Here is a 24158-nt window from a genome sequence, read left to right on the forward strand (position 1 = left end):
CAGAGTAGTGATGTCTGTTTTGGGGGCGGGGCTAATGGTGCGATTCTTCCCCCACACACCCACCTGCACCACGGACCTCCCGGGAATCATCTTGTCCATGTTGGCAAGTATGAGCTTTCTATTGGTCATCCAGCTCACACACACGTCTCAGCCAAGTGGGGCGCTATAAACATTTGTGGGTGCAATCCTGCAGAAACATAGGAGCCCTGAGAAAAAAATTATTTCAGTGTGCAAATGACAGGTTTCCACTAAGATAGCTAGATAGTAGATAGCCAGATGATAGCTGCCAGGGCATGCTGAGATTTGTAGTTTCACAACACCTGGAGAGCCTCAGTGGCGAATTCAAAGGGGGTGGGGAAGGGGAGCGATCGGGGCATCACACCCCTCCCCTTGCAGGGGTGGGCTGCCTGCAGCCACGCACTGTTACAATGTTCCCATCAGCTGAGAGGCAGACAGAGAAACCCATCTGGAATGTGTTAAACCTGCCTGCCTGCCTCTGCCGACGGGAACATCCATACATTGTGCTGCCGCAGGCAATCCACTACGGCTATTAGTGAAAAAGGGGGAGGGGGCACTAGATCAGCTGTATAGTATCACTTTAACTTGGTGCGCTGATTCTAACCTCAGTCTCTCTGCTCAATCTGCGGAATGTCGTGAGAAGTACTGAAAATAAAATAGAGCTGTCGTACGACCATAAACTGTGGTCATCTTGCATTTTGGGCCGTAGCACCCTCAGACCGCGGGCACTGTGTGCCATGTGTATGGGTGCACCTGCACAGCAGCAAAGTGTCCTTGAACATTTTTTTTAAATGCTAGCACATATGGAATACAATAGAAGAGACTATAATAGGTCACATACAGTAACAAGCCTAGACAAACAGGGAAGTGAGCTGTTCTTGTGGGAGCCTCTGATATCTCCAGAAGTGAAAGTCCAGAGAACCACGTACGCTTACAGACATTCAATCGTTTCTATTGAATTGGGGAGTGTGGTTTTGTTTGTTAACCCCTTTCCTATTGAGTTGCTAGTATTAATCCATATTCTCATTGCCGCAGAGCAGAAATCACATTATCCCAAGGTGCATATAAGAAAAAAAACTGGGCAAACCCCACCCTGTTCGTTGGGAAAAAAATTCCAGAGGGTGAGATCAGGGAGTGTGTTATCTCCGGGTGACTCACTGTTTGACTTTATGACACCAAGTCAGCGCAGTTATCAGTCACTTAGTAACTGGTCAATCGTTTATAGTTTGAAACTGTGTATACTAGAGGTGTATGTAGCAACTGTGCCAATAAGAGAAAAGCTGTACCAGCTTACAGAAAACAAATATTTTGCCTGTCGAAACCAAGGCATGGAAGCATTGAGATAACTTGGCAGAAGCCTGCTAATAATTTGTGGCATGCAATTGTTAAATGACAGGTCAAGTGATTGTTCTCAGCAAGCACAGTTAACCTTGTGTTCTGACCCTGCAGGGAAGGTCCAGGCTCTTTAGTACTTCAAACTAAATTTAATTATATCACTTACAGCAAATATGTAAGTTACTGTTAGCACTTCAGGTCATATTACTGAAAGACCTGTCTGCATGGTGTGGGATTTTTTCTTAACTATCTAGATACTCAGAGAAACGTCCCACCTCTGAGTTTTCCCAGGAGAGGGACCAGTAAGAAATGTGCTCATTATGCCAATAACTCCCTGGATAGCATCCTAGCTCCATACCCCTCACCCCACTTCATGTCAGTACTCCCAGTAGTCCTTACCTATCTCATACTGGCTAACTTTTCCTCGTTGGATTCAGAGAGATTCCGGGGGAGATGGGCGCGCAGGGGCAGGGCTTGATGAATCGCATCATTTTGGCCTGCCCCCTAAACGATTGTCACCATTTTGGACAATTACAGCAGGGGGCGGGGTAAAATGATGCAATATTTGCGTCATTAAGACCCACCCTCCTGTCACTTATCTATTGTGGGGTTGCAACCGGGAGGTTGCCCTGCTCTCCCAGAAATGCGGGAGTCTCCCGGACATTCCGGGAGAGTAGGCAACTATGCGTTAAGGAAAAGCAGCTATTGAATCTCTAGAGAGTGAAGTGTCTTTTACATTTCTGTCTCCATTACTGAAGTCATGTTGTCTTATCTGTCAGCCTTTGATTAAATCTTGGTCTCCATGAAAATGGCCACCTCCATAGGCATCAATACATGGACATAGGACACAATTTCTGAACTGTGTCATCCTGCCACAGATGGCGAAGCCAACCACATCTTGTACTGGCTCAGCATCAGGGAGAATGCCAGACTCTTCAGGGAGTGAGGGAGATCACCCCTATTTCAGGGAGTCTCCCTGACATTCAGGGAGAGTTGGCAAGTATGACCTATCTTAAACACTGAGAATCTTGACTTAGAGGAGGGGGTAACAATGAAGGGGCTGTACACTGCAATGCAGATCAACTTGCGCATTGTTTGCTCTCATTAGCATAAGCAGCATGTTAGCCAATCTCCGGTGGGCGTGAGGGTTGGGGAAAAAATGTTTTCATGAGTTTATAGTTAATTATTTTAAAAAAATGCCCGTCTGGTGACAGATCCTTTTTATATGTCTTGGGTCCTATTAAAACATGGAGTAAAGAGTATTTCACCCTCACAATGTGTAACCAATAGGTCCCAACAGAACCAGCAACACATGCAATGTTTAGTCGGACTGCTGTGCTAAAGTGCGTCAAAGCCTGTTGCAATTTTTGGGCCATTCACATAAACAGGAATTTTAATTACATCAAATGCATGCAGTCACACTGCTTTCTGCAGTTTTATCAGTCCCCTGACATTTCAACAATGTGACAAAAATATCTTGTGCCTAACAGTAGCAACTAAATAGCTCCATTTTGCAGATACAGCAAACTTTAAAATTAGTACTCTGTTAGTACAGCATTAATACATAGGGAGATACAGAAATGTTACTATGGACTCCCCCCACCAATTAATTTTGGCAATAGCTGTTATTGTTTTGCTTTCTGCTGATCTAATAGTGCAGGGTTATTAGAGTGGAAGATTGAACTTAATTGACTTGTGTCTTTTTCAGACTAATAGACTTTTTCAGACTGATATGACAGTTTGTAGGTCAGTAATTATGCTTCAATGGAGACATTACGTTTATTTAATTAAGATCGGTTAAACCTAGCTATATTACAAATGTATAATTCGGTTTGGGATTCAACCAAAATAATTTTATTTTTTTTAAAACATCTTTTTTTTTTTTAATCATTCTTTTCAACAAAAGTAAGGAAGGGTATCAGTCCAAAAATGAAAATACAAACAGAAAGTCACAATACAGAGATAAAAAGAACTGTGCAGCGACCTCCCAAAGTTACAAATAAAAGTATCATATCTTATTGCAGTAATAATTCGTATACATATCACAATTTCGGAAGGATGAAAACGAAAGAGCGTACCTGGGGTAAGGGAAGTGCACCCATAAGAGGGGGGGGGGGGGGCAACAAAATGAATGAAAGTAACACAACAACATCCACTAACATCAACTAATCACCTGACAATGTAGCGGAAAAGGATCAAAATGCAACTATGTCTTAGCGGGGCATAGTCCGCAGTAACTCCTGAGGCTGTGTTGGGGATTGACATATAGCAGTACCACCTGTTAATTACATGTACAAACACATAAAGTCAATCATCATCCAGATGCCTATGCAAATACCAGGGGGTATATTTACTAAACAGTAGGTTTGAAAAATTGGAGATGTTGCCTATAGCAACCATTCAGATTCCAGCTGTCATTTTGTAGAATGCACTAAATAAATGACAGCTAGAATCTGATTGGTTGCTATAGGCAACATCTCCACTTTTTCAAACCTGCAATTTAGTAAATCTAGCCCCAAGTAGTGCATTCAAACATATTTAATATATTATTTTGAATGTCTTCCTCCAATATATCTATAAAAGGACCCCATTTCCTATAGAATGTGACAACTCCATTCTCAATGTCCGGGAGGGTCGTCCGTCCATCAAAATATAAAGTTTCCATAAGTTCAGTTTTAACATCAGTTAGGAAGCGTGGTAGGGGATCAAGCCAACTGCGGAGATTTGCTTTCTTAACTACTGTAAGAACGACTGTTAAAAACACCTTGAAATCGCTAACATTTTCTCGTAGGAAGAAACTGAATCCATTTATCATAGTTCCATAGTAAAATGCAGACAGGATCACTGGACAAAGTTATGAAAACTAGAACATTGTTCCAAAATTTGGTTATTTTTCGGCATGACCAAATGTTAGGGAAGAAGGAGACGGAAGCAGTTTTACACAAGATCCAGTTTCCTCTTCCGCATAATGTTTCCATTGGGATTGAGAAATATAAACTCTGTTCAGTCTCTTGAGGCGGACTTCTTGTAATCTGGTAGAATGCAACCATTTCATTGTGTGGTCAAAATATTTATATAGGTCTACAGGAGAAGACAATTCAAAGGAGTCCTTGACCCATGCATCGTAGGTATTCTGCCACAACTTCATGTTATCAGTGTAAACAAGGTCTTTATATAAAAATGTCATTCTAAAGTCATTGCTCTTAGAAAAATGGAGCAAAACACCTGAAGCAGACAAGGTTAGCATAACCTTAGTGAATAACATTATATGATGGTGCAACTGTAACTACATAAAACATTGGGAATTGCAAAGAGTAAATTTGTCTTTAAGTTGTTGAAAGGAGTAAAGTATACCCCTGGGTCAAAGACATCTCTGATAAATTCTATACCCTTAGCCTTCCATGTTAAATATGCTTTATTGTCCAAGACTGGGGCAAAGGATGGATTACCCCATATCTTAGTATATTTTGTAATAGAATGATAATATTTATTATTTTTTTGGTTATACACAACCAAGCTTTATGAATATCCCTAAAGAGAATATTATGAATAACTGAAACTGGGAGTCGGGAATTAGGTAGATGGAGCAGTGGAACCAAAGAATATCATCATCATCATCAGCAGCAGCTATTTATATAGCGCCACTAATTCCGCAGCGCTGTACAGAGAACTCACTCACATCAGTCCCTGCCCCATTGGAGCTTACAGTCTAAATTCCCTAACATACACACAAGCAGACCGAGAAAGACTAAGGGTCAATTTTGATAGCAGCCAATTAACCTACTAGTATGTTTTTGGAATGTGGGAGGAAACCAGAGCACCCAGAAGAAACCCACACAAACACAGGAAGAACATACAAACTCCACAAAGCTAAGGCCATGGTCGGGAATTGAACTCATGACCCCAGTGCTGTGAAGCAGAAGTGCTAACCACTGAGCCACTGTGGAAAAAACAGTTTATTTTTCATATCTAGATGAACAAAGAACTCCTGATCTAGTAGACAAACTTATCACATATCGGAATAGAGCATAGAGCATGAAAGCTACCTTGCCATATAAATTTCCTGAAAAGTTTTGTGCATTTATGAACACCTTGTGAGGTCATACAGGTGGGAGCATAATGTGGCCGTAGAATTCTACATCCTACCCCAGGTAACCCACCCTCCACCGCCATCTAAAACATGGAACTGGACAGAGAAAATATATATCATAGTCAGTGATTAGAACAGAAAACAAGAACCAGTAAAACAACTTAGAGTTAAAGCCCCTTAAGCATTACAGAAAAACAAAAGATCGATCCCAGCTATTTGGGATCGAATGTACCCATCCAGAAAGACATATACTCCCCAAGGGCCCTAGCAATACTAGTTGAACAAGCTATACAACACCCATAAGGTACATAGAGTATAATTGATGAAGTTACAAAACATCCTGACTTAAAGGTAAAAGTTAAGAGTAAATATGAATATAATATAAATATAAATAATTGCCCTACAGATTCAAAACATGTAAAACTACAAGCGGGGTTTCAAACAAATTTTAAAGCTTTGGTTTAGCTGAATCACTGGTATTTGCACTCTCCAAACACATAATTAATGCTGTACTAAATACTGTTCTATATTAAAAACAGGGAATGTTAGTTCCACATATTGCAATATATGTTAAGCTGACCAACTCACGCCAAAGTCTTCCCAATCTGGTCAGTCCTAACATGATCAAATGCTATGCTATTTTATCTAGGCTTAAGGCTTACCTGCACACAGGTTTTAAAGGCAAGTCTTTCCCAAGCACTAGCAGCCATGGGAGACCTGGGACTCACCTGACACAAGTTGGAATTAATTAATGTAAAGAATGGGGTGCAAGAGTCATGGGACTTACATTGTATAAACAAAAACAGACATAGATCCTCTGCACTCACCATGTACAGACTGGGGTGCAGGGATACTCTGTACTCTCCAAACACATAATTAATGGGAAGACTTTGGCGTGAGTTGGTCAGCTTAAAATATATTGCAATATGTGGAACTAACATTTCCTGTTTTTAATATAGAACAGTATTTAGTACAGCATTAATTATGTGTTTGGAGAGTGCAGAGTATCCCTATTTTTCTGTCTATACAATGTGGGCAACTCCCTTTTGCACCCCAGTCTGTACATGATGAGTGCAGAGGATCTATGTCTGTTTTTGAATCACTGGTATATGTCCAACTGAATCCAAATCCTGATAGCTATGTGATTTTATTGCAAGCTAAAATTGCAGCAAACTATATATTTTTTCTCCCAATATTTTGCAAAATAATTTGATATTCACCAAATTCTACAACAATTGATTTTGTGTGCCCTTAGTGAAAACTATAAAATGTATCTGTGCTCCTAAACAAAAGTTGTTGTCTCTATTAACTTATGTAAAGAAAAGTAGACTGATTGTACATTGTGTCTGTCAGACAGTAACATGGCATAATTCTGGTGTACCTGCACTTTGACCAAATCAATTCAGATGACTGAAAAATGACATTATAGTGATCAATTGGTTTATGACAGAGAAATAATAGCTCAAGCTTAATTGCTATACACTACATTTTTCCAAGTAATTCTACATCTCATTAATCTCCGATATCATGGGCAGCACGGTGGCTTAGTGGTTAGCACTTCTGCCTCACAGCACTGGGGTCATGAGTTCAATTCCCGACCATGGCCTTATCTGTGTGGAGTTTGTATGTTCTCCCTGTGTTTGCGTGGGTTTCCTCCGGGTGCTCCGGTTTCCTCCCACATTCCAAAAACATACTGGTAGGTTAATTGGCTGCTATCAAAATTGACCATATCATATCAAAACATTTATCAAACTGCACATCAGTAAACCTAGTTTACTAACTTTGCATGTCTAAGAAGCTATAGGGGGTATCTTTACTAAACTGCGGGTTTGAAAAAGTAGAGATGTTGTCTATAGCAACCAATCAGATTCTAGCTGTCATTTTGTAGAATGCACTAGATAAATGAAAGCTATAATCTGATTGGTTGCTATAGGCAACATCTCCACTTGTCCAAACCCGCAGTTTAGTAAATCTAGCCCATTGTCTTTGTTTATATAGCACCAACATATTCTGCAGCATTGTACGGGGAGTGCTTACAGTCATCATCACCAATTATTTATATAGCGCCACCAATTCCGCAGCGCTGTACAGAGAATTTCGGTCACTCACGTCAGTCCCTATCCCATTGGAGCTTGCAGTCTAAATTACCTAATGTATACACAAAGACTAGGGTTAATTTTGTTAGCAGCCAATTAACCTACTGGTATGTTTTTGGAGTGTGGGAGGAAACCGGAGAACCCGGAGGAAAGTCACGCAAACACGGGGAGAACATACAAACTCCACACAGATAAGGTCACGGTCGGGAATCGAACTCATGACGCTGTGAGGCAGAAGTGCTAACCACTGAGCCATCGTGCTGAGTCTAATTTCCCTCCAAATGATGTGCACCCCAGGGAACATTTAGAGAGCAGCAAATGAACCTGCCAAAGTGTGCCTTCGTATCTCCTATAGCAGCGCATGTTAGATTAATTTTGTCAAAAGAGAGGAAATGTATTCTCCCCAATATTGGCAAGAAACTTGACTAAGCGCCCCAGCAATAGAAAATTATTGTTTGTTTTTTTTACTAGAATGTAAAATATCATCACAAAATAAAGCAAAAAAAAAATCAATATAAACTGCAAACAAGAAAAGGAAAATATTGTTTATTGAAATACACCTTAAAACAATTTCTTCCATCATAGACGAGCTTGGAAATAAAAGCATATACCTAAAATGCAGCGGAAAAAGTATATTGTATGTTACACTTTAAAAGTTGACGTTTTTAGTTTCACATGTTGTTGTCATGTACAACAGCTAGGATGCAAGAGAAATAGCACAGAGTGACTGTGTTTGAATCCGACTGTACAACACAATTGTGTCTCATCTTCTATTACAAAGATTCCGTTTGAGAACGGCGATGGGGGCTAGCAGTGGTCCAGTGTGCAGCTTTTTCTTTTCTACATGGCCTGTCTTACCACCTTCTATTACACTGCTGTACTGTGAATGTGGCCTCAGGCTCAGCCGTATTCCCCAAACAGTTCTTAATATTTATTTTAATTGTTTTCTAATATTAATAACATCTAAGGGCTAGATTTACTAAGCTGCGGGTTTGAAAAAGTGGGGATGTTGCCTATGGCAACCAATCAGATTCTAGCTTTCATTTACTTAGTGCACTCTACAAAATGACAGCTAGAATCTGATTCGTTGCTATAGGCAACATCCCCACTTTTTCAAACCCGCAGCTTAGTAAATCTAGCCCTAAGTGTTTTACATGCAGTATCTTACCTTGTCGATCAGACAGTTGTCGGCATCCAGGTCCAATTATCATTAAAATAAATGAAAGTACATAATAAAAAAAGTAAATCAAATCTAAAACGTTTTTATCTTTTTTCCTAAGTAATGCATTTTATACATTTCAAGGGTGTTATATACCCCACTGATCAATGTCAATGTTTTATCTCTATAGCGAAAACCTTCTAGCAAATCAAACTAAGCACCGAGATAATATAAAGTCACCTTTAGATTGTCAGCACAGGATCAGATGTGGGGATCTAAGGCAAGGATTTTAGACTAAAGAAGTAATAACTCTGATTACTAAAGTAGAAGACTAGAAGTAATGGGAAAATGTTGCACAAAAAGATTGGTGAAAATGGGTTAGGAGAACGGATAAAAAAAATAAGTAAATGAGGAAAAGTATGGGCCAGTGTGTGCTGCTGCCTGCATGGCCAAACCAAGGCACAGGGGATCCGGTGAGATAGGACACTTCTGCAAAAGCATTTGCTGGTAAAGTTCCTATCCACATGTAAAGTTATATACTTAGAGATGGACAAAATGTAGTCAAACTTAGTTGCTATTAATGTAATTCTAAGAGCCAGAATGAATTTTGTTTAGCCAATATTTTCCCCTCTCACATGCCGCCAATCACTATGTGCCTGACAATATAACTACCACACATTGTGTGCCCCCTAAATATTACCGCTCATTGTGTGTCCCTAACACTAATGCCATACACTATGTACCACCAGCATTGTATGCCATGACTCATTGCCATCACATTCACATTATGATGGCACTCGTTATGGTCCTACACATGCAATCAATGAATCCTTTCACATCAGCAGTGGTCATCATAAATGGTGCTAGGTAGCCTTACCCGCCACCCAATGTGCCCACTCATTTGAGCCAACCTATTTGCCAAGTGCATCCCCACCACCACCACATGAAATTAAAACCATGCTTTACCCCATTCCCAGAGTCTGCACTAAAGCAGCCAGCCACCGTCAAGAGGTGGCTGGCAAATTTTAGCCTGGGGGAAAGGGGGCAAGACTTGACTCAGCAGTCTATTAGGAACATTTTAAAGGAAAAAAATGCAGGTGGCCCAGTGGCCTAGACCAAGGTAGCCCAGTATGGGACCGGCCCAGCCAGCCCCTGGCTTCCATTGCGTTTGTCCTCTCAGGACATATACTGGTGCAGGGCTGGGTATGTCTTCCACGGAGGCAGCTTGCAGCGGTGGTTCCTCTGCTTTCCTTCTCTCTGTCTGAAACGCCAGTTCCGCTCCTTGCCATGTGGCACAAATCACAGTTAAGTATGGTATAAATTTAAATTTTTCTGTGCTAGTTCCTCAACAGGAGGGAATAAAGTGTATGTTTCTGTGAATATTTCAATACTGCTTAACACAAGGGAAAGTAAGAATCTATTCTTGTAAAAAAATAACCCATAGTATGTGAATGGGTAGGTAGTAATGAAGGAAGTACTGCACCTGGTACCTGCATGACGCACACCAGTTACTAAACAAATTGCAGACTGAAATAATAAAGGAAATAACACAAGGAAGTTAGTTGCACTTATCAATTTACCCCAATGTTTTACCTGCTTATAAAGATAAGGAATTTTGAGTTTTTGACCAGAATTGGAAAGTGGTACCACCGGTTAGACTCATTGTCACTACCGTGTCTGTCAATTGTCAGCGACAGCCGATCAGTTGTGACTGTGAGCAACCTGGTGAATGAGTGTTTACCGCGCTTAAACTCTCAAATCTGCAAAGACTTCTGGTTCAACAATACACAACACTCAATCATAAGTTATCAATTCTGCCTCATTCTGCCCGGACTCTGGAATGTGACTGAACTAAACAAATGCACAAACATGTTATATCTTGTGTTGTGAAATACATTGTATGATATGGGATTCACTTTCAAGGTTTATCACGAGTAGCGATAAATGCAAATAAAAACTAAACCGTTACAGTATCTGTGGTAACAGATAGCTCTCTGAGGAAATGTATTTCCTGATAATTTGCATGAGATAATCTCACAAAAATGTCATCGATGATAAATGTACTGCTGGCAAAATAAGCATATTTCTTTGGGGTTTTCGAACTTGTATAACTTTAGAAGCCAAATAGGCCCAAACGCCAAAGTTGTCTTAATTTCTCTGTAGGACGTTATACTTTAGTACAGGCCTGTCCAACCTGCGGCCCTCCAGATGTTGTGAAACTACAAGTCCCAGCATGCCCTTCCAGCTATCAACAGGTTGTCTACTGGCAAAGCATGCTGGGGCTTATAGTTTCACAACACCTGGAGGGCCGCAAGTTGGACAGGCCTGATTTAGTACATACTTGCCAACTCTCCGGGAATGAGTTTAGCCTGTTTATCAGTTTCAGGGAATTTTTGTATTTTATTTACAGAAGAGAAATGTCTTTCCCAACCACCTGAAAGTTGCAGACACTAAATACATTTTTCAGCTGTTTAAGAGCAATTATTTTAGAGGGCATCCTTTTATCTGAATAAGATTTACTACTTTCTCATTTCCAGTTCTCCATCATCATTCAGTGAAAATATGTGATCCACACTGTGAGGGGACATTCAGTCTTCCAATTACTGAATGAAAAGCATAGGAAAATAAAAAGCATTGGAGATTTAATTGCTTTGGTTTTGCACTGTGCGTCTGAATTGTCCGCCAGCGCACAACAGGGTACTCACCCACTCTCCTTGCTCAGGAGATGCTTACACAAACTGAAAGTAATCTTGGTGCGTTACATATACACCTATCTCCCAATATTTACATTACACAAGCACAAAGACAAAGCCAAGGTGCAATCAGGTAGTCTCTGCTGTAAGAAAGGGATCAGGAGCAGCTGCAGGTGAAGGCTTGGCAGGCTGCCGGTGGCCCACGGGCTGCCGGTGGCCCACGGGCTGCCTGTTGGGCACCACTGCACCACTGCTCTGCTAAGCTTACTGTTTATCCATTGATACATATTGTTTTTGCGCCAGAGTGATTGTTTGTTTAGATTTGTCAGCTTGAAAAGAAGCAGAAAGCTGCTTATGACAGCGACACTAAAATTAGAGTCATGGCCCGGCATACCGGGGCCATGGGTATCAATCAGATATGCTCATAGGTGAAGTTTTTTCCTATATTCTCACCTCCTCTCTGAGCAGCATAGGAGCAGAGCATGCAGTGGAGTGGCAGATGATAGGGTTGTCAAGAGGTAAGTGGAGAGGAGGGGGGTAGTAAGGATAGCTATGAGGGGTCAATGTGAGAGAGAGATGACATGGCAAGGTGAGAGATGAGGGGACCACTGGAAGAGAGAGATAAGAATGGTAACGGGAGAAAGATGAGGAGGGCAATGTGTGTGTGCGACCACTGCGCAAGGCTGAGGGAGCGCCCCGGCTGCCTGCTGTTACACCAAGCACAGCTTTAGGTATACATCTGGGGCTACCACAGAGCCAGGGCCAGTAGAGCACTAGAGGAGTGGTGATGGGGGTCCCGCGCTGCAGAGTTGCTCAGCCTTCCCATACCATGACTGAAGGTGGACTAAGGGTAGCACAGGACACTCCTCCTTGAGACCAGACTGTCTGACCACCGGTCTTGTGCTGGTCGGTTGCCCTCTTCTCCAGCTCACCAAGCTGCAGGTTGATGCTAAGCGCTCAGCAGAGGGAGCCGTGTGTACTCCAGTTATTTAGGCAAGTAATGGTCTAATACCCGCAGCCTGTGAGTCTCCTCCTTGGCCTGTGAGTATCTGTCTTATCCTCCCTCCAGTCTCCCCCTCAGCCTGTGAGTCTCTGTCTTATCCTCCCTCCAGTCTCCCCCTCAGCCTGTGAGTATCTGTCTTATCCTCCCTCCAGTCTCCCCCTCAGCCTGTGAGTCTGTCTTATCCTCCCTCCAGTCTCCCCCTCAGCCTGTGAGTATCTGTCTTATCCTCCCTCCAGTCTCCCCCTCAGCCTGTGAGTCTCTGTCTTATCCTCCCTCCAGTCTCCCTCTCAGCCTGTGTCTCTCCTTCAGCCTATGAGTCTCAGTCTCTCCCTCCCTCCTCTCTATCTCTCCTCTGTCTCCCCCTCAACCTTTGAGTGTCTCCACCTCCGCTTGTGAGTCTATGGGGCTATTTATTTTTTTGAATCATGTGGTTTTTTATTAGAAGATTTTTATAGCACAAACAAAAATTAAAACAAATACACACACAAAAAAAAACAACTTACATGTTATGCTAACAAGCACCTGCTAATCTAATCAATTAATTTACATATTAGTTATCCAGGTTAAAAACACAGTAACACGTTGGGTAAATGGTTAACTATAGGATACAAACAATCATTAATTGAAGGGCCGACATAATAGCAGTTGTTCCATTGCAGAGATTTGAAATATATATATATCGCTGTGTCAGTGGATAAACTAACAAAGCATATAAAACAGAATTTCTGTACATTTAATAAAATAGCTCAGGATAACACATAAAAAGGTGGATGTGCAGGACAATGCTATGGGGATAAGAATTTAATGGGGGTAGGGGCTAGTAATTTATTTGTGGGGCTATTTAATGGGAATATGGATTATTAATTTATTGATGGGGGCATTCATTTATTGGTTGGGGCTATTAATTTAATTGTGAGATGATTGTGGTGGTGGGGGCTATGTAATGTGAGGTCATGGTGGTGCCCATTAATTTAAGGTGCAGCGATGGAACTAATAATTTATTACCGGAGAGGTTTGGGTTTTTCTATTTGAATGTGGAATCGAAATGGGATAGAAGGCCTATTTATGGAATGTGAATGCAATTATTCGTTAATAGGTGCCTCCCATCAGATTATCAATGTCCAGTGGCACAAAGAAAATATCAAACCATCACTTGCGAAATATGACAGAGCAGCAACCGATTGACGTCCAGGTGAAGCAAAGGAAGTGGGGAAGAATAGAACTCTCGCTAAGGAAGCCGGATGGAGCTGTGGAGAAGGCAGTCTTGGATTGGAACTCTCAGGGAGCTTGGGAACTTGGTCATCCACAGAAGATCTAGAGGAAGACCATTAAGTTGGAAGCCCTGGCAGCAGGGAAGACAGGCAAGGAAGTAAAGAGGCTTGATGACAATCACTCCTGATGGAAGTGCTTCTCGGAAGCCCTTTGCTCCACATAGGACCTACAGGAAAGTAGAAGAATGTGCCTATTTAGTAAAAGTGATTAATATTAATTTACTCTAGGGAAGGGCTGGGTAGAGGAGGAAGGCCTAGAGTATTCACTACTTGCTTTGCTATCACGTTTCCAAACAGAGTCCCACCAGGATCCAACCAAGCAGCAAGTGAGCTTAACACACCAGCAGCAGCACCAGGTAGTCAAAGCTGGAAGTTTAGGTAAGAGAGAGCAGCACATGGTTAGAGAACAGTCTGGTGCATGTAAAGGGTTAAGCACGTCCCCACAGTAGGATGGCTACTTCACTAACACTCCACCTTGCCCAGGACACAAAAATACATGGTTATACCTCGGTGTCTCATGAGACGATTTTGATAGACTCACTAAAGATTCATGGCATGCACCATGCTGTTTATGCTGCAGAAATTACATTAAAGTAATTTATTACTGCACCATTGCTTTGTATGTGCCTCTTGTATAAATGAGAAACTAGGGGGAAGCATAACAACTTGGTTCTCCTTTTTAAGACAATAATAAGTCAGAGGAATAGTGAGAGGTCAGATGCTTGTTATAAACTGATCACTTGTCCTCCTGTTCATCCCAGTTCTGGTCCTGAAAGAGCAGATTTACTATTTTGAGCTACATGCATCTTTAAATGTGAGATATAAACTGTGTCTAAGTTTTTGAGATAATGATGATAATTGTTCCACCGTTGCTCCGAACACAGGTATAAGCTTAAGTTGCGTGTTTCTTAAGTTTACAACTCAAACTACAGACGTTGGAACACAAGTGTGCAGACACATCTTTGAATCAGGGCCAATATGCATTAGGGAGCTACAAACTGGGCATAAACACACTGCTGAAAGAGCACACAGACCTTTCCATGCACTCTGCAATATACCTCTTTAGGACAAACAATGGACCTGACTTGGAGTTAGAATGTTAGGATGCAAATGCAGTACAGTGAGGGCAACTGAAGTCATCATCATCTGCGGAACAGTCAAATTTACAAAACTAAAAATACTGCATAAAATTGCATACACAGAATCTTTTTAAACAATCAGTCATTACCATAAAGAGACTTGTATCATGTATTTCACTGCTGTCCAATCGCTAAGGCAGCACAGCACTGTGCAAACAGAACTTAAGCTGATTCAATGACCGCTCTAGTTTCACTTCTGAAATGACACAGTAAGCAGTGGTTTCAATGCGGAAACCTCATTATTCTTTTGTTCCAACGAAAATCTTGTTTCATTGAGAAACAGTGCAGCTTCATTTCCCAGAATCACAGTGCTTCCATTGGCTGAATCCCCTGTGATTTCACTAGATAAAATCAGAGGCCTCCTTCTCCCGGATCACCCCCGTAGGTCTGAGCCAGTTTGTCAGTTCACCATTATCTGTATGGAAACTTTAGGTGAGGTCCTACAAAAGCTGGCCAACCTAAATCTTGGATGGGATACATTAATTACTGTCTATAAAGTTACTGTATACTTGTATCCGGCGTGACCAGGGTATGAGAACCTCATCTTATTTCTTACATGATTGACCTTTTGCCACTTTGGGCTTTAAGTCCTAATTTTTTTACATTTAAAGGTTCATATTATATCATATTCAGACAAAGGGCACAGCAATGGGTGCCACTATTATCCCAATCGTATGCAAAGGTATTTTTGGGCCTATGGGAACAAGAGGTGACAGCAGCTCAGATTGGGTTCTATTGTGGATACAGATGGAATTTTGGACAATTGTATTTATTGTAAAGAGACATTGTGCAATAGATACTATACACAACTAGTTCACATAACCAGACAACTATTGATGTCTCCTTGATATGGCAATTTTTGGCTGATGCAGGTTTGGCCAACATTAGAATGCACCATCTTTCCCCCGTTCCACCTCTCCAGGCGCGGGTCTGTATAAGTGCCAGAATACTGCAAGTCTTTATAGGAGTATATGTGTGCGTGTCCGCTTTCTGGGCATGCAGAGCGATTTCATGCAAGAGAAGCTAAGCAAACACGCGTACAATCCGCTCTACATCAGCCCCAGTGGACTATTCCAATTAAATAAAAATGATTTTAAAAAGCGCTAAAAACTCATTAATATTTCTATTAGAGATCGTCAGATTCATGTCAACATTCAATGGAGGGGCAGACTAAAAAGTATTGAATGGTTATTGGCCTGTTCTTTTAACTGATGGAAATATTTCTTATGTGGAGAATAAAGTATCAGTTGTGGTACAATGGTGATTTTCTGGTCCACAACTACGATGTTCTCCCTAAACAAAATGAACTACACATTTCTGGTTGTTACATTATTTTGTATATATTCCTATAAAAATGAAATAATATATGCGACTGGCTCCTGCTTTCCCAGAGTCCAAGGACCAAAGAGCAGCAGCACCAGACACATCCCAGCTGGGTTCCTATGAACCATGAAGGAACATTGCAGAAGGGTCCGATCGTGTTAGATTGTGCCAGTGTTGAGGAGGAGTTAACTACCCTGGGAGCATGTGGGCACTAGGGTGAACAGCGCCCCTGCATTAAATGTAAAGCGTCCAGGCTGACCCACACGCACAGATGAATTGTTTAAAGGGGTCTTTCTCCCCCAACCCCATCAAAAAAAAAGTATAAAACAAAGTCTAACATAACTACCATCTAGTGTGGTGCATATGCACTTAGATTTTATAAGAGCTGTATATTTAAGATAATAAACACCATTACTAAGATTTCGCTTGTTTCCCCAGACACCTGTCCCTATTGTGTTCCTGCATCCAACAGTGTACAGTGCATGGCTTAACCCATTCCCTGGCTGTATGTTCCATATCATACGTTCTCTGTATTTACACTCTATGGGGGAATTCAATTCAGCACAAAGTGTCCCACAGACATGCATAGAAAATTATGTTACTGCTATATAATAATATATTGTGCCCTAAGCACTGAGAGCCATTATTATATTTACTGTTATTTGTATTGTGATGCCATTATGCCACCGTAGCTGTACCACAACTTACGGCCATAATTAGAGATGCACATATCTTGCACTTGCAGCCTCTCTTTGCTTGGAAAGGCAGCTCAGGGGCATTACTATGCAAACACACATTATGAATACCCATTGCCCCAAGGCATATTTATATGATATATAAAAAGGTTGCACACATAATGTCCAGGATATCATATCTAATTTTTTCTCTTTTAAGCTTTAACTATTTTGGTGCATACTGCCCCCAATGCAGTTTAACATAAAGTTCCCTTTTGTAAAAGTGATTCTTGAAACTATACTCTGAATGCTGTTGGCATTTTTATCAGTAAACGTCTTCATTTGCAATTTATAGATATTGGTCTATCTGCAACTTTTGTAAAGTGCTTTCCTACCAAAGTTCCAACTCTGCCACTGAAGTCAATAATTATGGGAAAACCCAAACCTAAAACTAAGTAGAATTCAGTATAATTTACGCTGCTCTTCAATGGCAAAGCAGGCATCTGGTTTGTTGATGCCTCTGCCCTACTTCCCCCTGACTGAGAAGGTGAACAGAACAGAGTACAACACGGGGGTAAAAGGTCTTCCACACACCCTTAAGACTCAGACACAAAGCTTTTGGAACATTTACTAACAGTTCATTTGAAACAAGATACAAGAAAAGCTTCAGGCATTAGAGGCATGTGTATACAATACACTAACTATGTAAACCTCAGGGGAGACCAACAGCCTAAAAACCTCTGCTCATATTATTTTCCATCGTTTTGCTGCACACCATGGTATATACAGATTCGCTGGCGTGAATGGTGGCTGGAATCAGACACCGATAAACCTGGGCCAGCAGAATTTTCAGATTACTTGTCTTGCACCTCAATAGAAGCACCGCAGAATAGCATACTGTAAAGCATGCATATGAACGAGCCATTTGACTAAGAAAATTAGCAGCATCATTGAAGGGCACAAGTGAATAAATTTGTGCCAGCGGTGTGATCCAACAAGGAGATATGGAAGACATGCACTGTTTAGGCATCCCTGAGGACTGGATTTGGGAAACACTGCCCTCACCTTTTTCTATACTGCACCTATCTATCCTATTTGCCCCCTGGGATATTTTTTCAAAATTGAAAAATGAACATTACAGCCTCACTGACAGCAAAACTAGGTTCAATAAAGAGAATAGGTATCAGTCGTATGACGTTCTCATGGTTAGCAAGACGTTTAAGCTTCCAAGCTATAAATATAAACTAAAACATGTGCATACTATTACTTCATATTTTTAAATACTAAATGGATTCCGCTGCTTGGAGACAAACAGGTTTCTCGTATAAGAAATAAGCACACTTCCACTGCTGACAAAGTTGAGAAGGATTAGCTCCACCAATCATAACAGGTAAGCGTGCAGGAGGGCTACACAGCCAGTCACAAACCAGGCATAAGCAGACAGGAGGCGGCAAAGCTTTTTCACAAGACTATGTTGGTCTTCTAAAAATATAGGTGGCAGTATATCAGGTGCTTCTGTATCTAACAAGTAGTGGGGCAGATAAGCTTTTAGATTTGGCAACTGCCAAGGACACACCATGGAGCCATATTGATCAACATACATTAAATCAATAAAAATGTAAAATTTGAGCATTAAAACAAATCAGTGACCATTGTTAGATAAAGCTCTATTAGTTGACACAGTGTCAATCTTGTCTTGAAACAGTGGTAATCCTAGACCATATGATATTCAAGTAAATGGTGCCCTGAGTACACAAGAGGGCAGCTAACCTTCCCCAATATCTTACATGGTACAAACCTGAGGTCTACCTTACCACCCAAGGTTTATTTATATTGTGTTATAAAATCACTTTATGCTATAAAACAGAACTGCCCCACTTAGCAGTAAAACAATTAGCATTAGTTGGGGCATTTGTTACAGTCTATATTACCAGCTCAATTATTGCATTTTTGCCAAGACCCAGGAATAACTTTATTTCATAGAGTACCAAAGAGAATTTTAGATTTTGTAAAAAAGCCCAAAATATTTTTTTTATTATATGTGGAGACTAAAGAGAATTGCATACCAAAGACAGGGGTGGAGTTAGGACATTTAAATAGAAAAATTTAAAACTACCAGTGTATCCCACATGCTGTGTGCATCAGTCCAAGCGGAGAAGCTCTGGTAAATGGGCTACTCCTGGGGCAGCAACACCCCAGAACAAGGCCCATCCACCCACCATGTGTTCTGTTCTACGCATCAGATAACTGGATCCGTTCACTGATCATTCAGTAAACCAATTACACTCAGAAGATTTTTCCATCCTAAAGTGACAAATTTATTGGCATGTACATGCAAACCTTACTTCTTACTCATTTCTAGCTTACAAGCTTTTCAACCATTTCTATAAATGGTCACTTAGACTAGTATATATTTTCCTCTCTGGATAAAACTGTATTCAATGCTGTGTGCAACAGATGTGCCACAAGCATTGTATTTTGCAAACATTGCAGGAGGGCATGTCCAGGCCTATATTATCACCTCATACCCCAAAAAGGAAGTGTGAATTAATTTAGAGTGTGTGCATGGGATCATGGGACTGGAAAGGGTTTAGTGGAAAACTAGCGATATACATCTCTCAATGTCAATAAATGGTTCCCCACAGAAAGCAAAATCAGCAAGAGTGTTAAAAGTAGAGAAATCTGTATTCAGCTAAATAGCAAAATATCTAGTTACACAAACATTATCAAAATGTGAGACAAAGTTGAACAATTGGAAATTTAGCAGGACCTTTGAAGTCTCTGAACTTGAACTTATAACAGGAAGAAAAAAAAAAAAAAAAAGTTTGCATTTATACACAGAAAAGCATCTTGCTCCAGATCCGGACACCTACTTCTCTGTAGGTTAGCATGGAGTTTGGCCCCACTTGGGCACGAAGACTTTATCTTTTACTCCAGAGACAAGTGGACGGGTTCACAGGTTACGTATAAATATCCTCCTGAGTTGTCTGAACTCCAATGAACAGGTTTAGGAAGTACAATCTCTTGTGACAACAGGAATGCAGTATATGGGATTGTTGGGAATGCTGTTGATTAAGATCACAGGAACATTTCTGGGTACAGCGATGGGCCCCAAGCTGGTCCTTCACAGGCTGCTGAAAACCTCTTTTCTTTTACTCCAGTCCATGGTAGGTGCCTTTTTCTGTACTCGTTTCTGGTGGGCTCGCTCCTTGGCTACTGCCAGCGACATATTAAGATCCAGAGATTCCACAGGAGGCAAAGGGTCAGAGGCAGGTGCTAGGTGAGGGTCCAGAGTGTCCTTAAAAAAAAAAAAAAAAAAAAAAAAAAAAATTTAGACACAACTAACAAGGTTTTTTTTAACCTCCTACTTTGCAGTGCGGATGGTGGCAGTTTTCACTGGGACAGTTTGGGCTGCTGCATTATACATCAATACCTTCCATACAACCAATAACACAGTAAGTAGAGCTGCCATTAGTATTTACAAGCATGCAGCCACCAGATAATCAGAAGTCAAGTCTTGCAGCTCATCATGTCTAAAAGCAAAGTGAAAATGAACAAAAACAAACCCAGAACCTCCTTTAAGATAAGCCACATTGCTCATAAACTTCATATCTCTACGAATCAAGATGTAAGACACCATTCACATGCCTGCCTTATGTAAATGGAAAGCAGACAGATACAGGCATCGATTTTATTTTTTTTAATCTGCCAAAAATTGCAGCAGCTTGCTTGTGCAATAGCTGAAAGAACAGTTTATAGAGGAATGCAGCTCATCAATTCGTGCAGCACTGGGGTGTGACAAACTCTGAAACGGCTGCTTTGCAGCAGGAAATCCAATCAAGAGGCATTTCCACTGGATTAGTGTCAACACTAGTTACATTCTACCACCTCTTTACATTTTAACTGCTCTGTGACTGTATTGTAATGACAGTCATGACAACCCATTCAAAGCCATAACATGTGAGAGTGGGTTTAGAACAGATTTTGAAGTTACCTCCACAAGGTTTGCCTTCTGGGTCTCCTGCCTGGGTGCAAATTCCAGTGACTGAGGCTCCGGAGAGGAAATTGGTGAATCCTGAGGAGTCTCATTCTCTGCGTTCTCAATTACAGCTAGCTTGGCCTCCTGTGACAGAAGAACATTACAATTTACCAAGAACACACCTTGAAAACAGAAACAAAAAAAAAAAAAAAAAGTATAAGATACATTACCTTTTCAATGCCTCCATTGGCAACTTTTTCTGGCAAAGGACCTTGTAAATAAAAGATAAAACAAACATTACAACTCAGATTAATAAAAGATGTTCTGCAAGTTTGCCCACACCAGATTGTTAGGTCTATAACCACACAGAGGTAGTGCCAGTTGGCTTGTTTTTCTAGCAATGAAAGTTTGTGTCTGTAGCCATAAAGGACAGAATAAGAGTAGTACCCCCATGTACAACAATGATTTACAAAGCTCATCTAAACAAAAAAAAAAACAAAAAAACGCATGTACACGGACAGTAGCTTGTTCTTTAATATGTGAAAAGAATAAAAGTCCGGGGAATGTTTTCATATTTGGTTGCAAGACTTGTACACATTTCATATGTTTATTACTTCCTCAAGAGATTAAACACAAAGAAACTAATGTACTTTCTGCAACAGAATTCTGCATACAAAACACAAAGTAAATGAAGGCAGAGGATCTGCAGCATGAAAAATAATTAGACTGAAGAGGATTATTCCGCAGGTCCCCATAGTAACCCAGGGGGTAGAGAGCCAATAAAGACAAACCTTACTGCGGCCAGTGTCATAAGCTCAAGAGTCACAGTTAACGTTTACAACAATCAGAGCAAACTGCAGGAATATTACACACCTCCCCCACAACAAGCAGCGATGAGAACACCCAGCACAGATTCAATCCCTATAAGCTGGTTAAGCAGATTGTACAAGGGGGGGAAGGGACGGTACTAAGTCACCAACCTGACAGGTGTTCCCTCAAAGGGGTCACATGACATTCCTCAAAGTATCTATCCGTCTCTGGATCCACCACAAGCAGAGTCGTTTCATCACCCCCTGCCTTGATGGCACCAACCACATCAGCATGTTGTTTGCCCAACATGCTTTCACCATTCACCTGCAACAAACAAATGCCAGATTAGCTTTGAAAGAAATTTAGGCAAGTGTTCATAAATGCGCTGCTTTTCCATCAGGTCCTGGGAAAGCATCACTCGTTTATTTTGCTTCCCGGTGAGGTTAAGGAAATATGGTCAAGTATCAATAGTAGACGCCCATACCTCCAAAATACGGTCTTTTGGCAAAAGTCCGGCATGTTCAGCAGGGGAGTCAGGATCAACTGCACGAACATACTGTCCTGGGTGATTCTTATCACTGTGCAGATTAAATCCATAGCCACTGGGGCCCTTCTTTATGGTGCAAAGCCTGGGACGCAATTCACTCTGGAGAAATAAAAATTATACAAGACTAGCAAAAATGTTGGCATGCATAGGTGGGCAACTAACAGACATTTTGCACCCTATGCATAAGGGTAAATGTTCTCCAATTATTCCCTAATAAGTGTAAATATATTCAGAGGATTCCTTTATACAAGCAAAACTTGTACAAAATAAATGTTAAAGTCTTCTAAATAAACAGAGCAAGTTACCCATACCATGACTTGAGAAGGATAGAGACTAGAACTGCAGATCCTTTAACGTCACCTGCAACACTGCCACTGATATTGGAAATAGTGACTGGTATCTATATGCCACCCCCTGCATGTCTAGGCATGCCACACAAATATTTGCCCTTCAGTTCTGGCACCTAAACTCAGGCAGTACTACACAAAGAAAAAGGGTACGGCCAGTGAGAACTAACCACATAAAAAAAAAAATCATACCACGCAATAAGTATGCAACACAGAGCTCACATCAACTCTGCAAACTTCTCTATCCTTATCATGTATCAAGCAGCAAGCCACCCTGCAATGTATGCAGAACATACTAACAGAGTAAGGGAGTGGGGGCTTAAACAGTTCTACATTACTGGGCAGTTATAAAAGAGGAAACCAAGAAGCCACTGTAACAGTGACAAGCTGGGAAACTTAAAATAAATAAAATTCACACAATGAACTGAATGGTGTGTATTTTATTAGAATATGGAGACCAATCAGAATGAAGCCATCCCTACCATGTCTATTCCTTTAGGCTACAATCAGCTCATACACCCCCACAAAAAAATAAGGGCATTATATCACCATATACATTTTAATGCATCTTCAACCTGCAAATGTGGCTTTGAAACAGACACTTTGCTACATTTCAATGTTCCCAGCTTTGCAAAGAACCTCAGGAGACCTGCCCAAGAATGTCAATATAAAAAAGTGACAGTGAAGGAGAAACATGACACCGCTCTGATGTGGGTCGTGAACTCTTCACCCATCGCCTAACTTCTACATTTTGGAACACACACAAGAAATGAGATATATATATATATATATATATATATATATATATATATATATATATATATATATATATATATATATATATATATATATTTGTACACACACACTCTGTGCACATATATACTTACACTCTCAGTGACAGATGCTGTCGGCTGTTTGATATCCTAGTAAGAGAAAACAAAGGTTACAGGAAAGAACACGTCAGGATATATATCCTATACATACAGGAGCACCAAGCACCACTCCCAAACTACAGACACCCCCATTAGTAACCCCAGGGGCTGCAGAAGAGCATGCATGGAGTTACCCGGGGATAACACACCCGCAGCAGCACCCGGATACCTGTGTCGTTTTCTCAGCTTCTATCTCGGGTCCCTCTACCTCCAGCGTCAGCGGCTCGGCGGCCGCCCGGATCTTGCCGACCACCTGCTGGTGCCCGAGCTCCCGCACGTCCTCCCCGCACACCCGGATTAGCCGATCACCCGCCCGCAGCCCGGACTTCTCCGCGGGGGAACCCGGCTCCACCAGCCTGACGAACTGTCCCGGCCGGGTCTTCTCGCTGTGCAGGTGGAAGCCGTAGCCCGAGGGCCCCTTCTCCAGGACGCACAGCCGCTCCGGAGCCATATTCCGCCAACAAGTGTCCCGCAACTCTGCAGAATGTCACTTGTTATAACACCCAGCGGGACCGCTGCCCCCCCTGAATGACATCCCTCCGCGCCAATCACAGGGCGGGCGGGATGTAATCAAGTGTTACCATTGGATAAGACGCGGGAGAGACCGCCAGGATCATGCAAATGAGGCAAAAGCCCGAGCCGCACCCACTCCGTTGAGTTTAATCGCTGCAAAATGACTCACATGACCCCCATGTAGAGCACGTGACCACCCGAGTGCCACTTGCAAACTTGTGACCTGACA

The 24158-nt window shown here is 41.4% G+C and overlaps 1 protein-coding gene across 1 annotated transcript; it reads right to left on the reverse strand.

Moving 5' to 3' along the window:
• Positions 1 to 19467: 19467 nt before the first annotated feature.
• NHERF1 (NHERF family PDZ scaffold protein 1) lies at positions 19468 to 23940 on the reverse strand. The gene is made up of 7 exons (XM_075177891.1): positions 23586 to 23940; positions 23372 to 23407; positions 22075 to 22236; positions 21761 to 21914; positions 21011 to 21051; positions 20796 to 20924; positions 19468 to 20099 (listed from the first exon to the last, which is right to left on the reverse strand). The coding sequence occupies exons 1-7, from the start codon at positions 23865 to 23867 to the stop codon at positions 19926 to 19928; spliced, it is 978 nt and encodes a 325-aa protein (XP_075033992.1). The 5' UTR covers positions 23868 to 23940; the 3' UTR covers positions 19468 to 19925.
• Between the last annotated feature and the right edge of the window lie 218 nt (positions 23941 to 24158).

This window comes from Mixophyes fleayi, chromosome 6 (assembly GCF_038048845.1).
Source record: "Mixophyes fleayi isolate aMixFle1 chromosome 6, aMixFle1.hap1, whole genome shotgun sequence".
Taxonomy (NCBI): domain Eukaryota; kingdom Metazoa; phylum Chordata; class Amphibia; order Anura; family Limnodynastidae; genus Mixophyes; species Mixophyes fleayi.

What these genes read in the sequence shown, in the direction of transcription:
- NHERF1 (XM_075177891.1), bottom strand. Translation starts at nt 23,867, where the DNA reads ATGGCTCCGGAGCGGCTGTGCGTCCTGGAGAAGGGGCCCTCGGGCTAC. An exon ending in CAAAAGACCGTATTTTGGAG is followed by an intron (nt 21,915 to 22,074) that starts GTATGGGCGTCT and finishes TGTTTGTTGCAG; the next exon opens with GTGAATGGTGAAAGCATGTT. An exon ending in AGAAGGCAAACCTTGTGGAG is followed by an intron (nt 20,100 to 20,795) that starts GTAACTTCAAAA and finishes TTTTTTTTTAAG; the next exon opens with GACACTCTGGACCCTCACCT.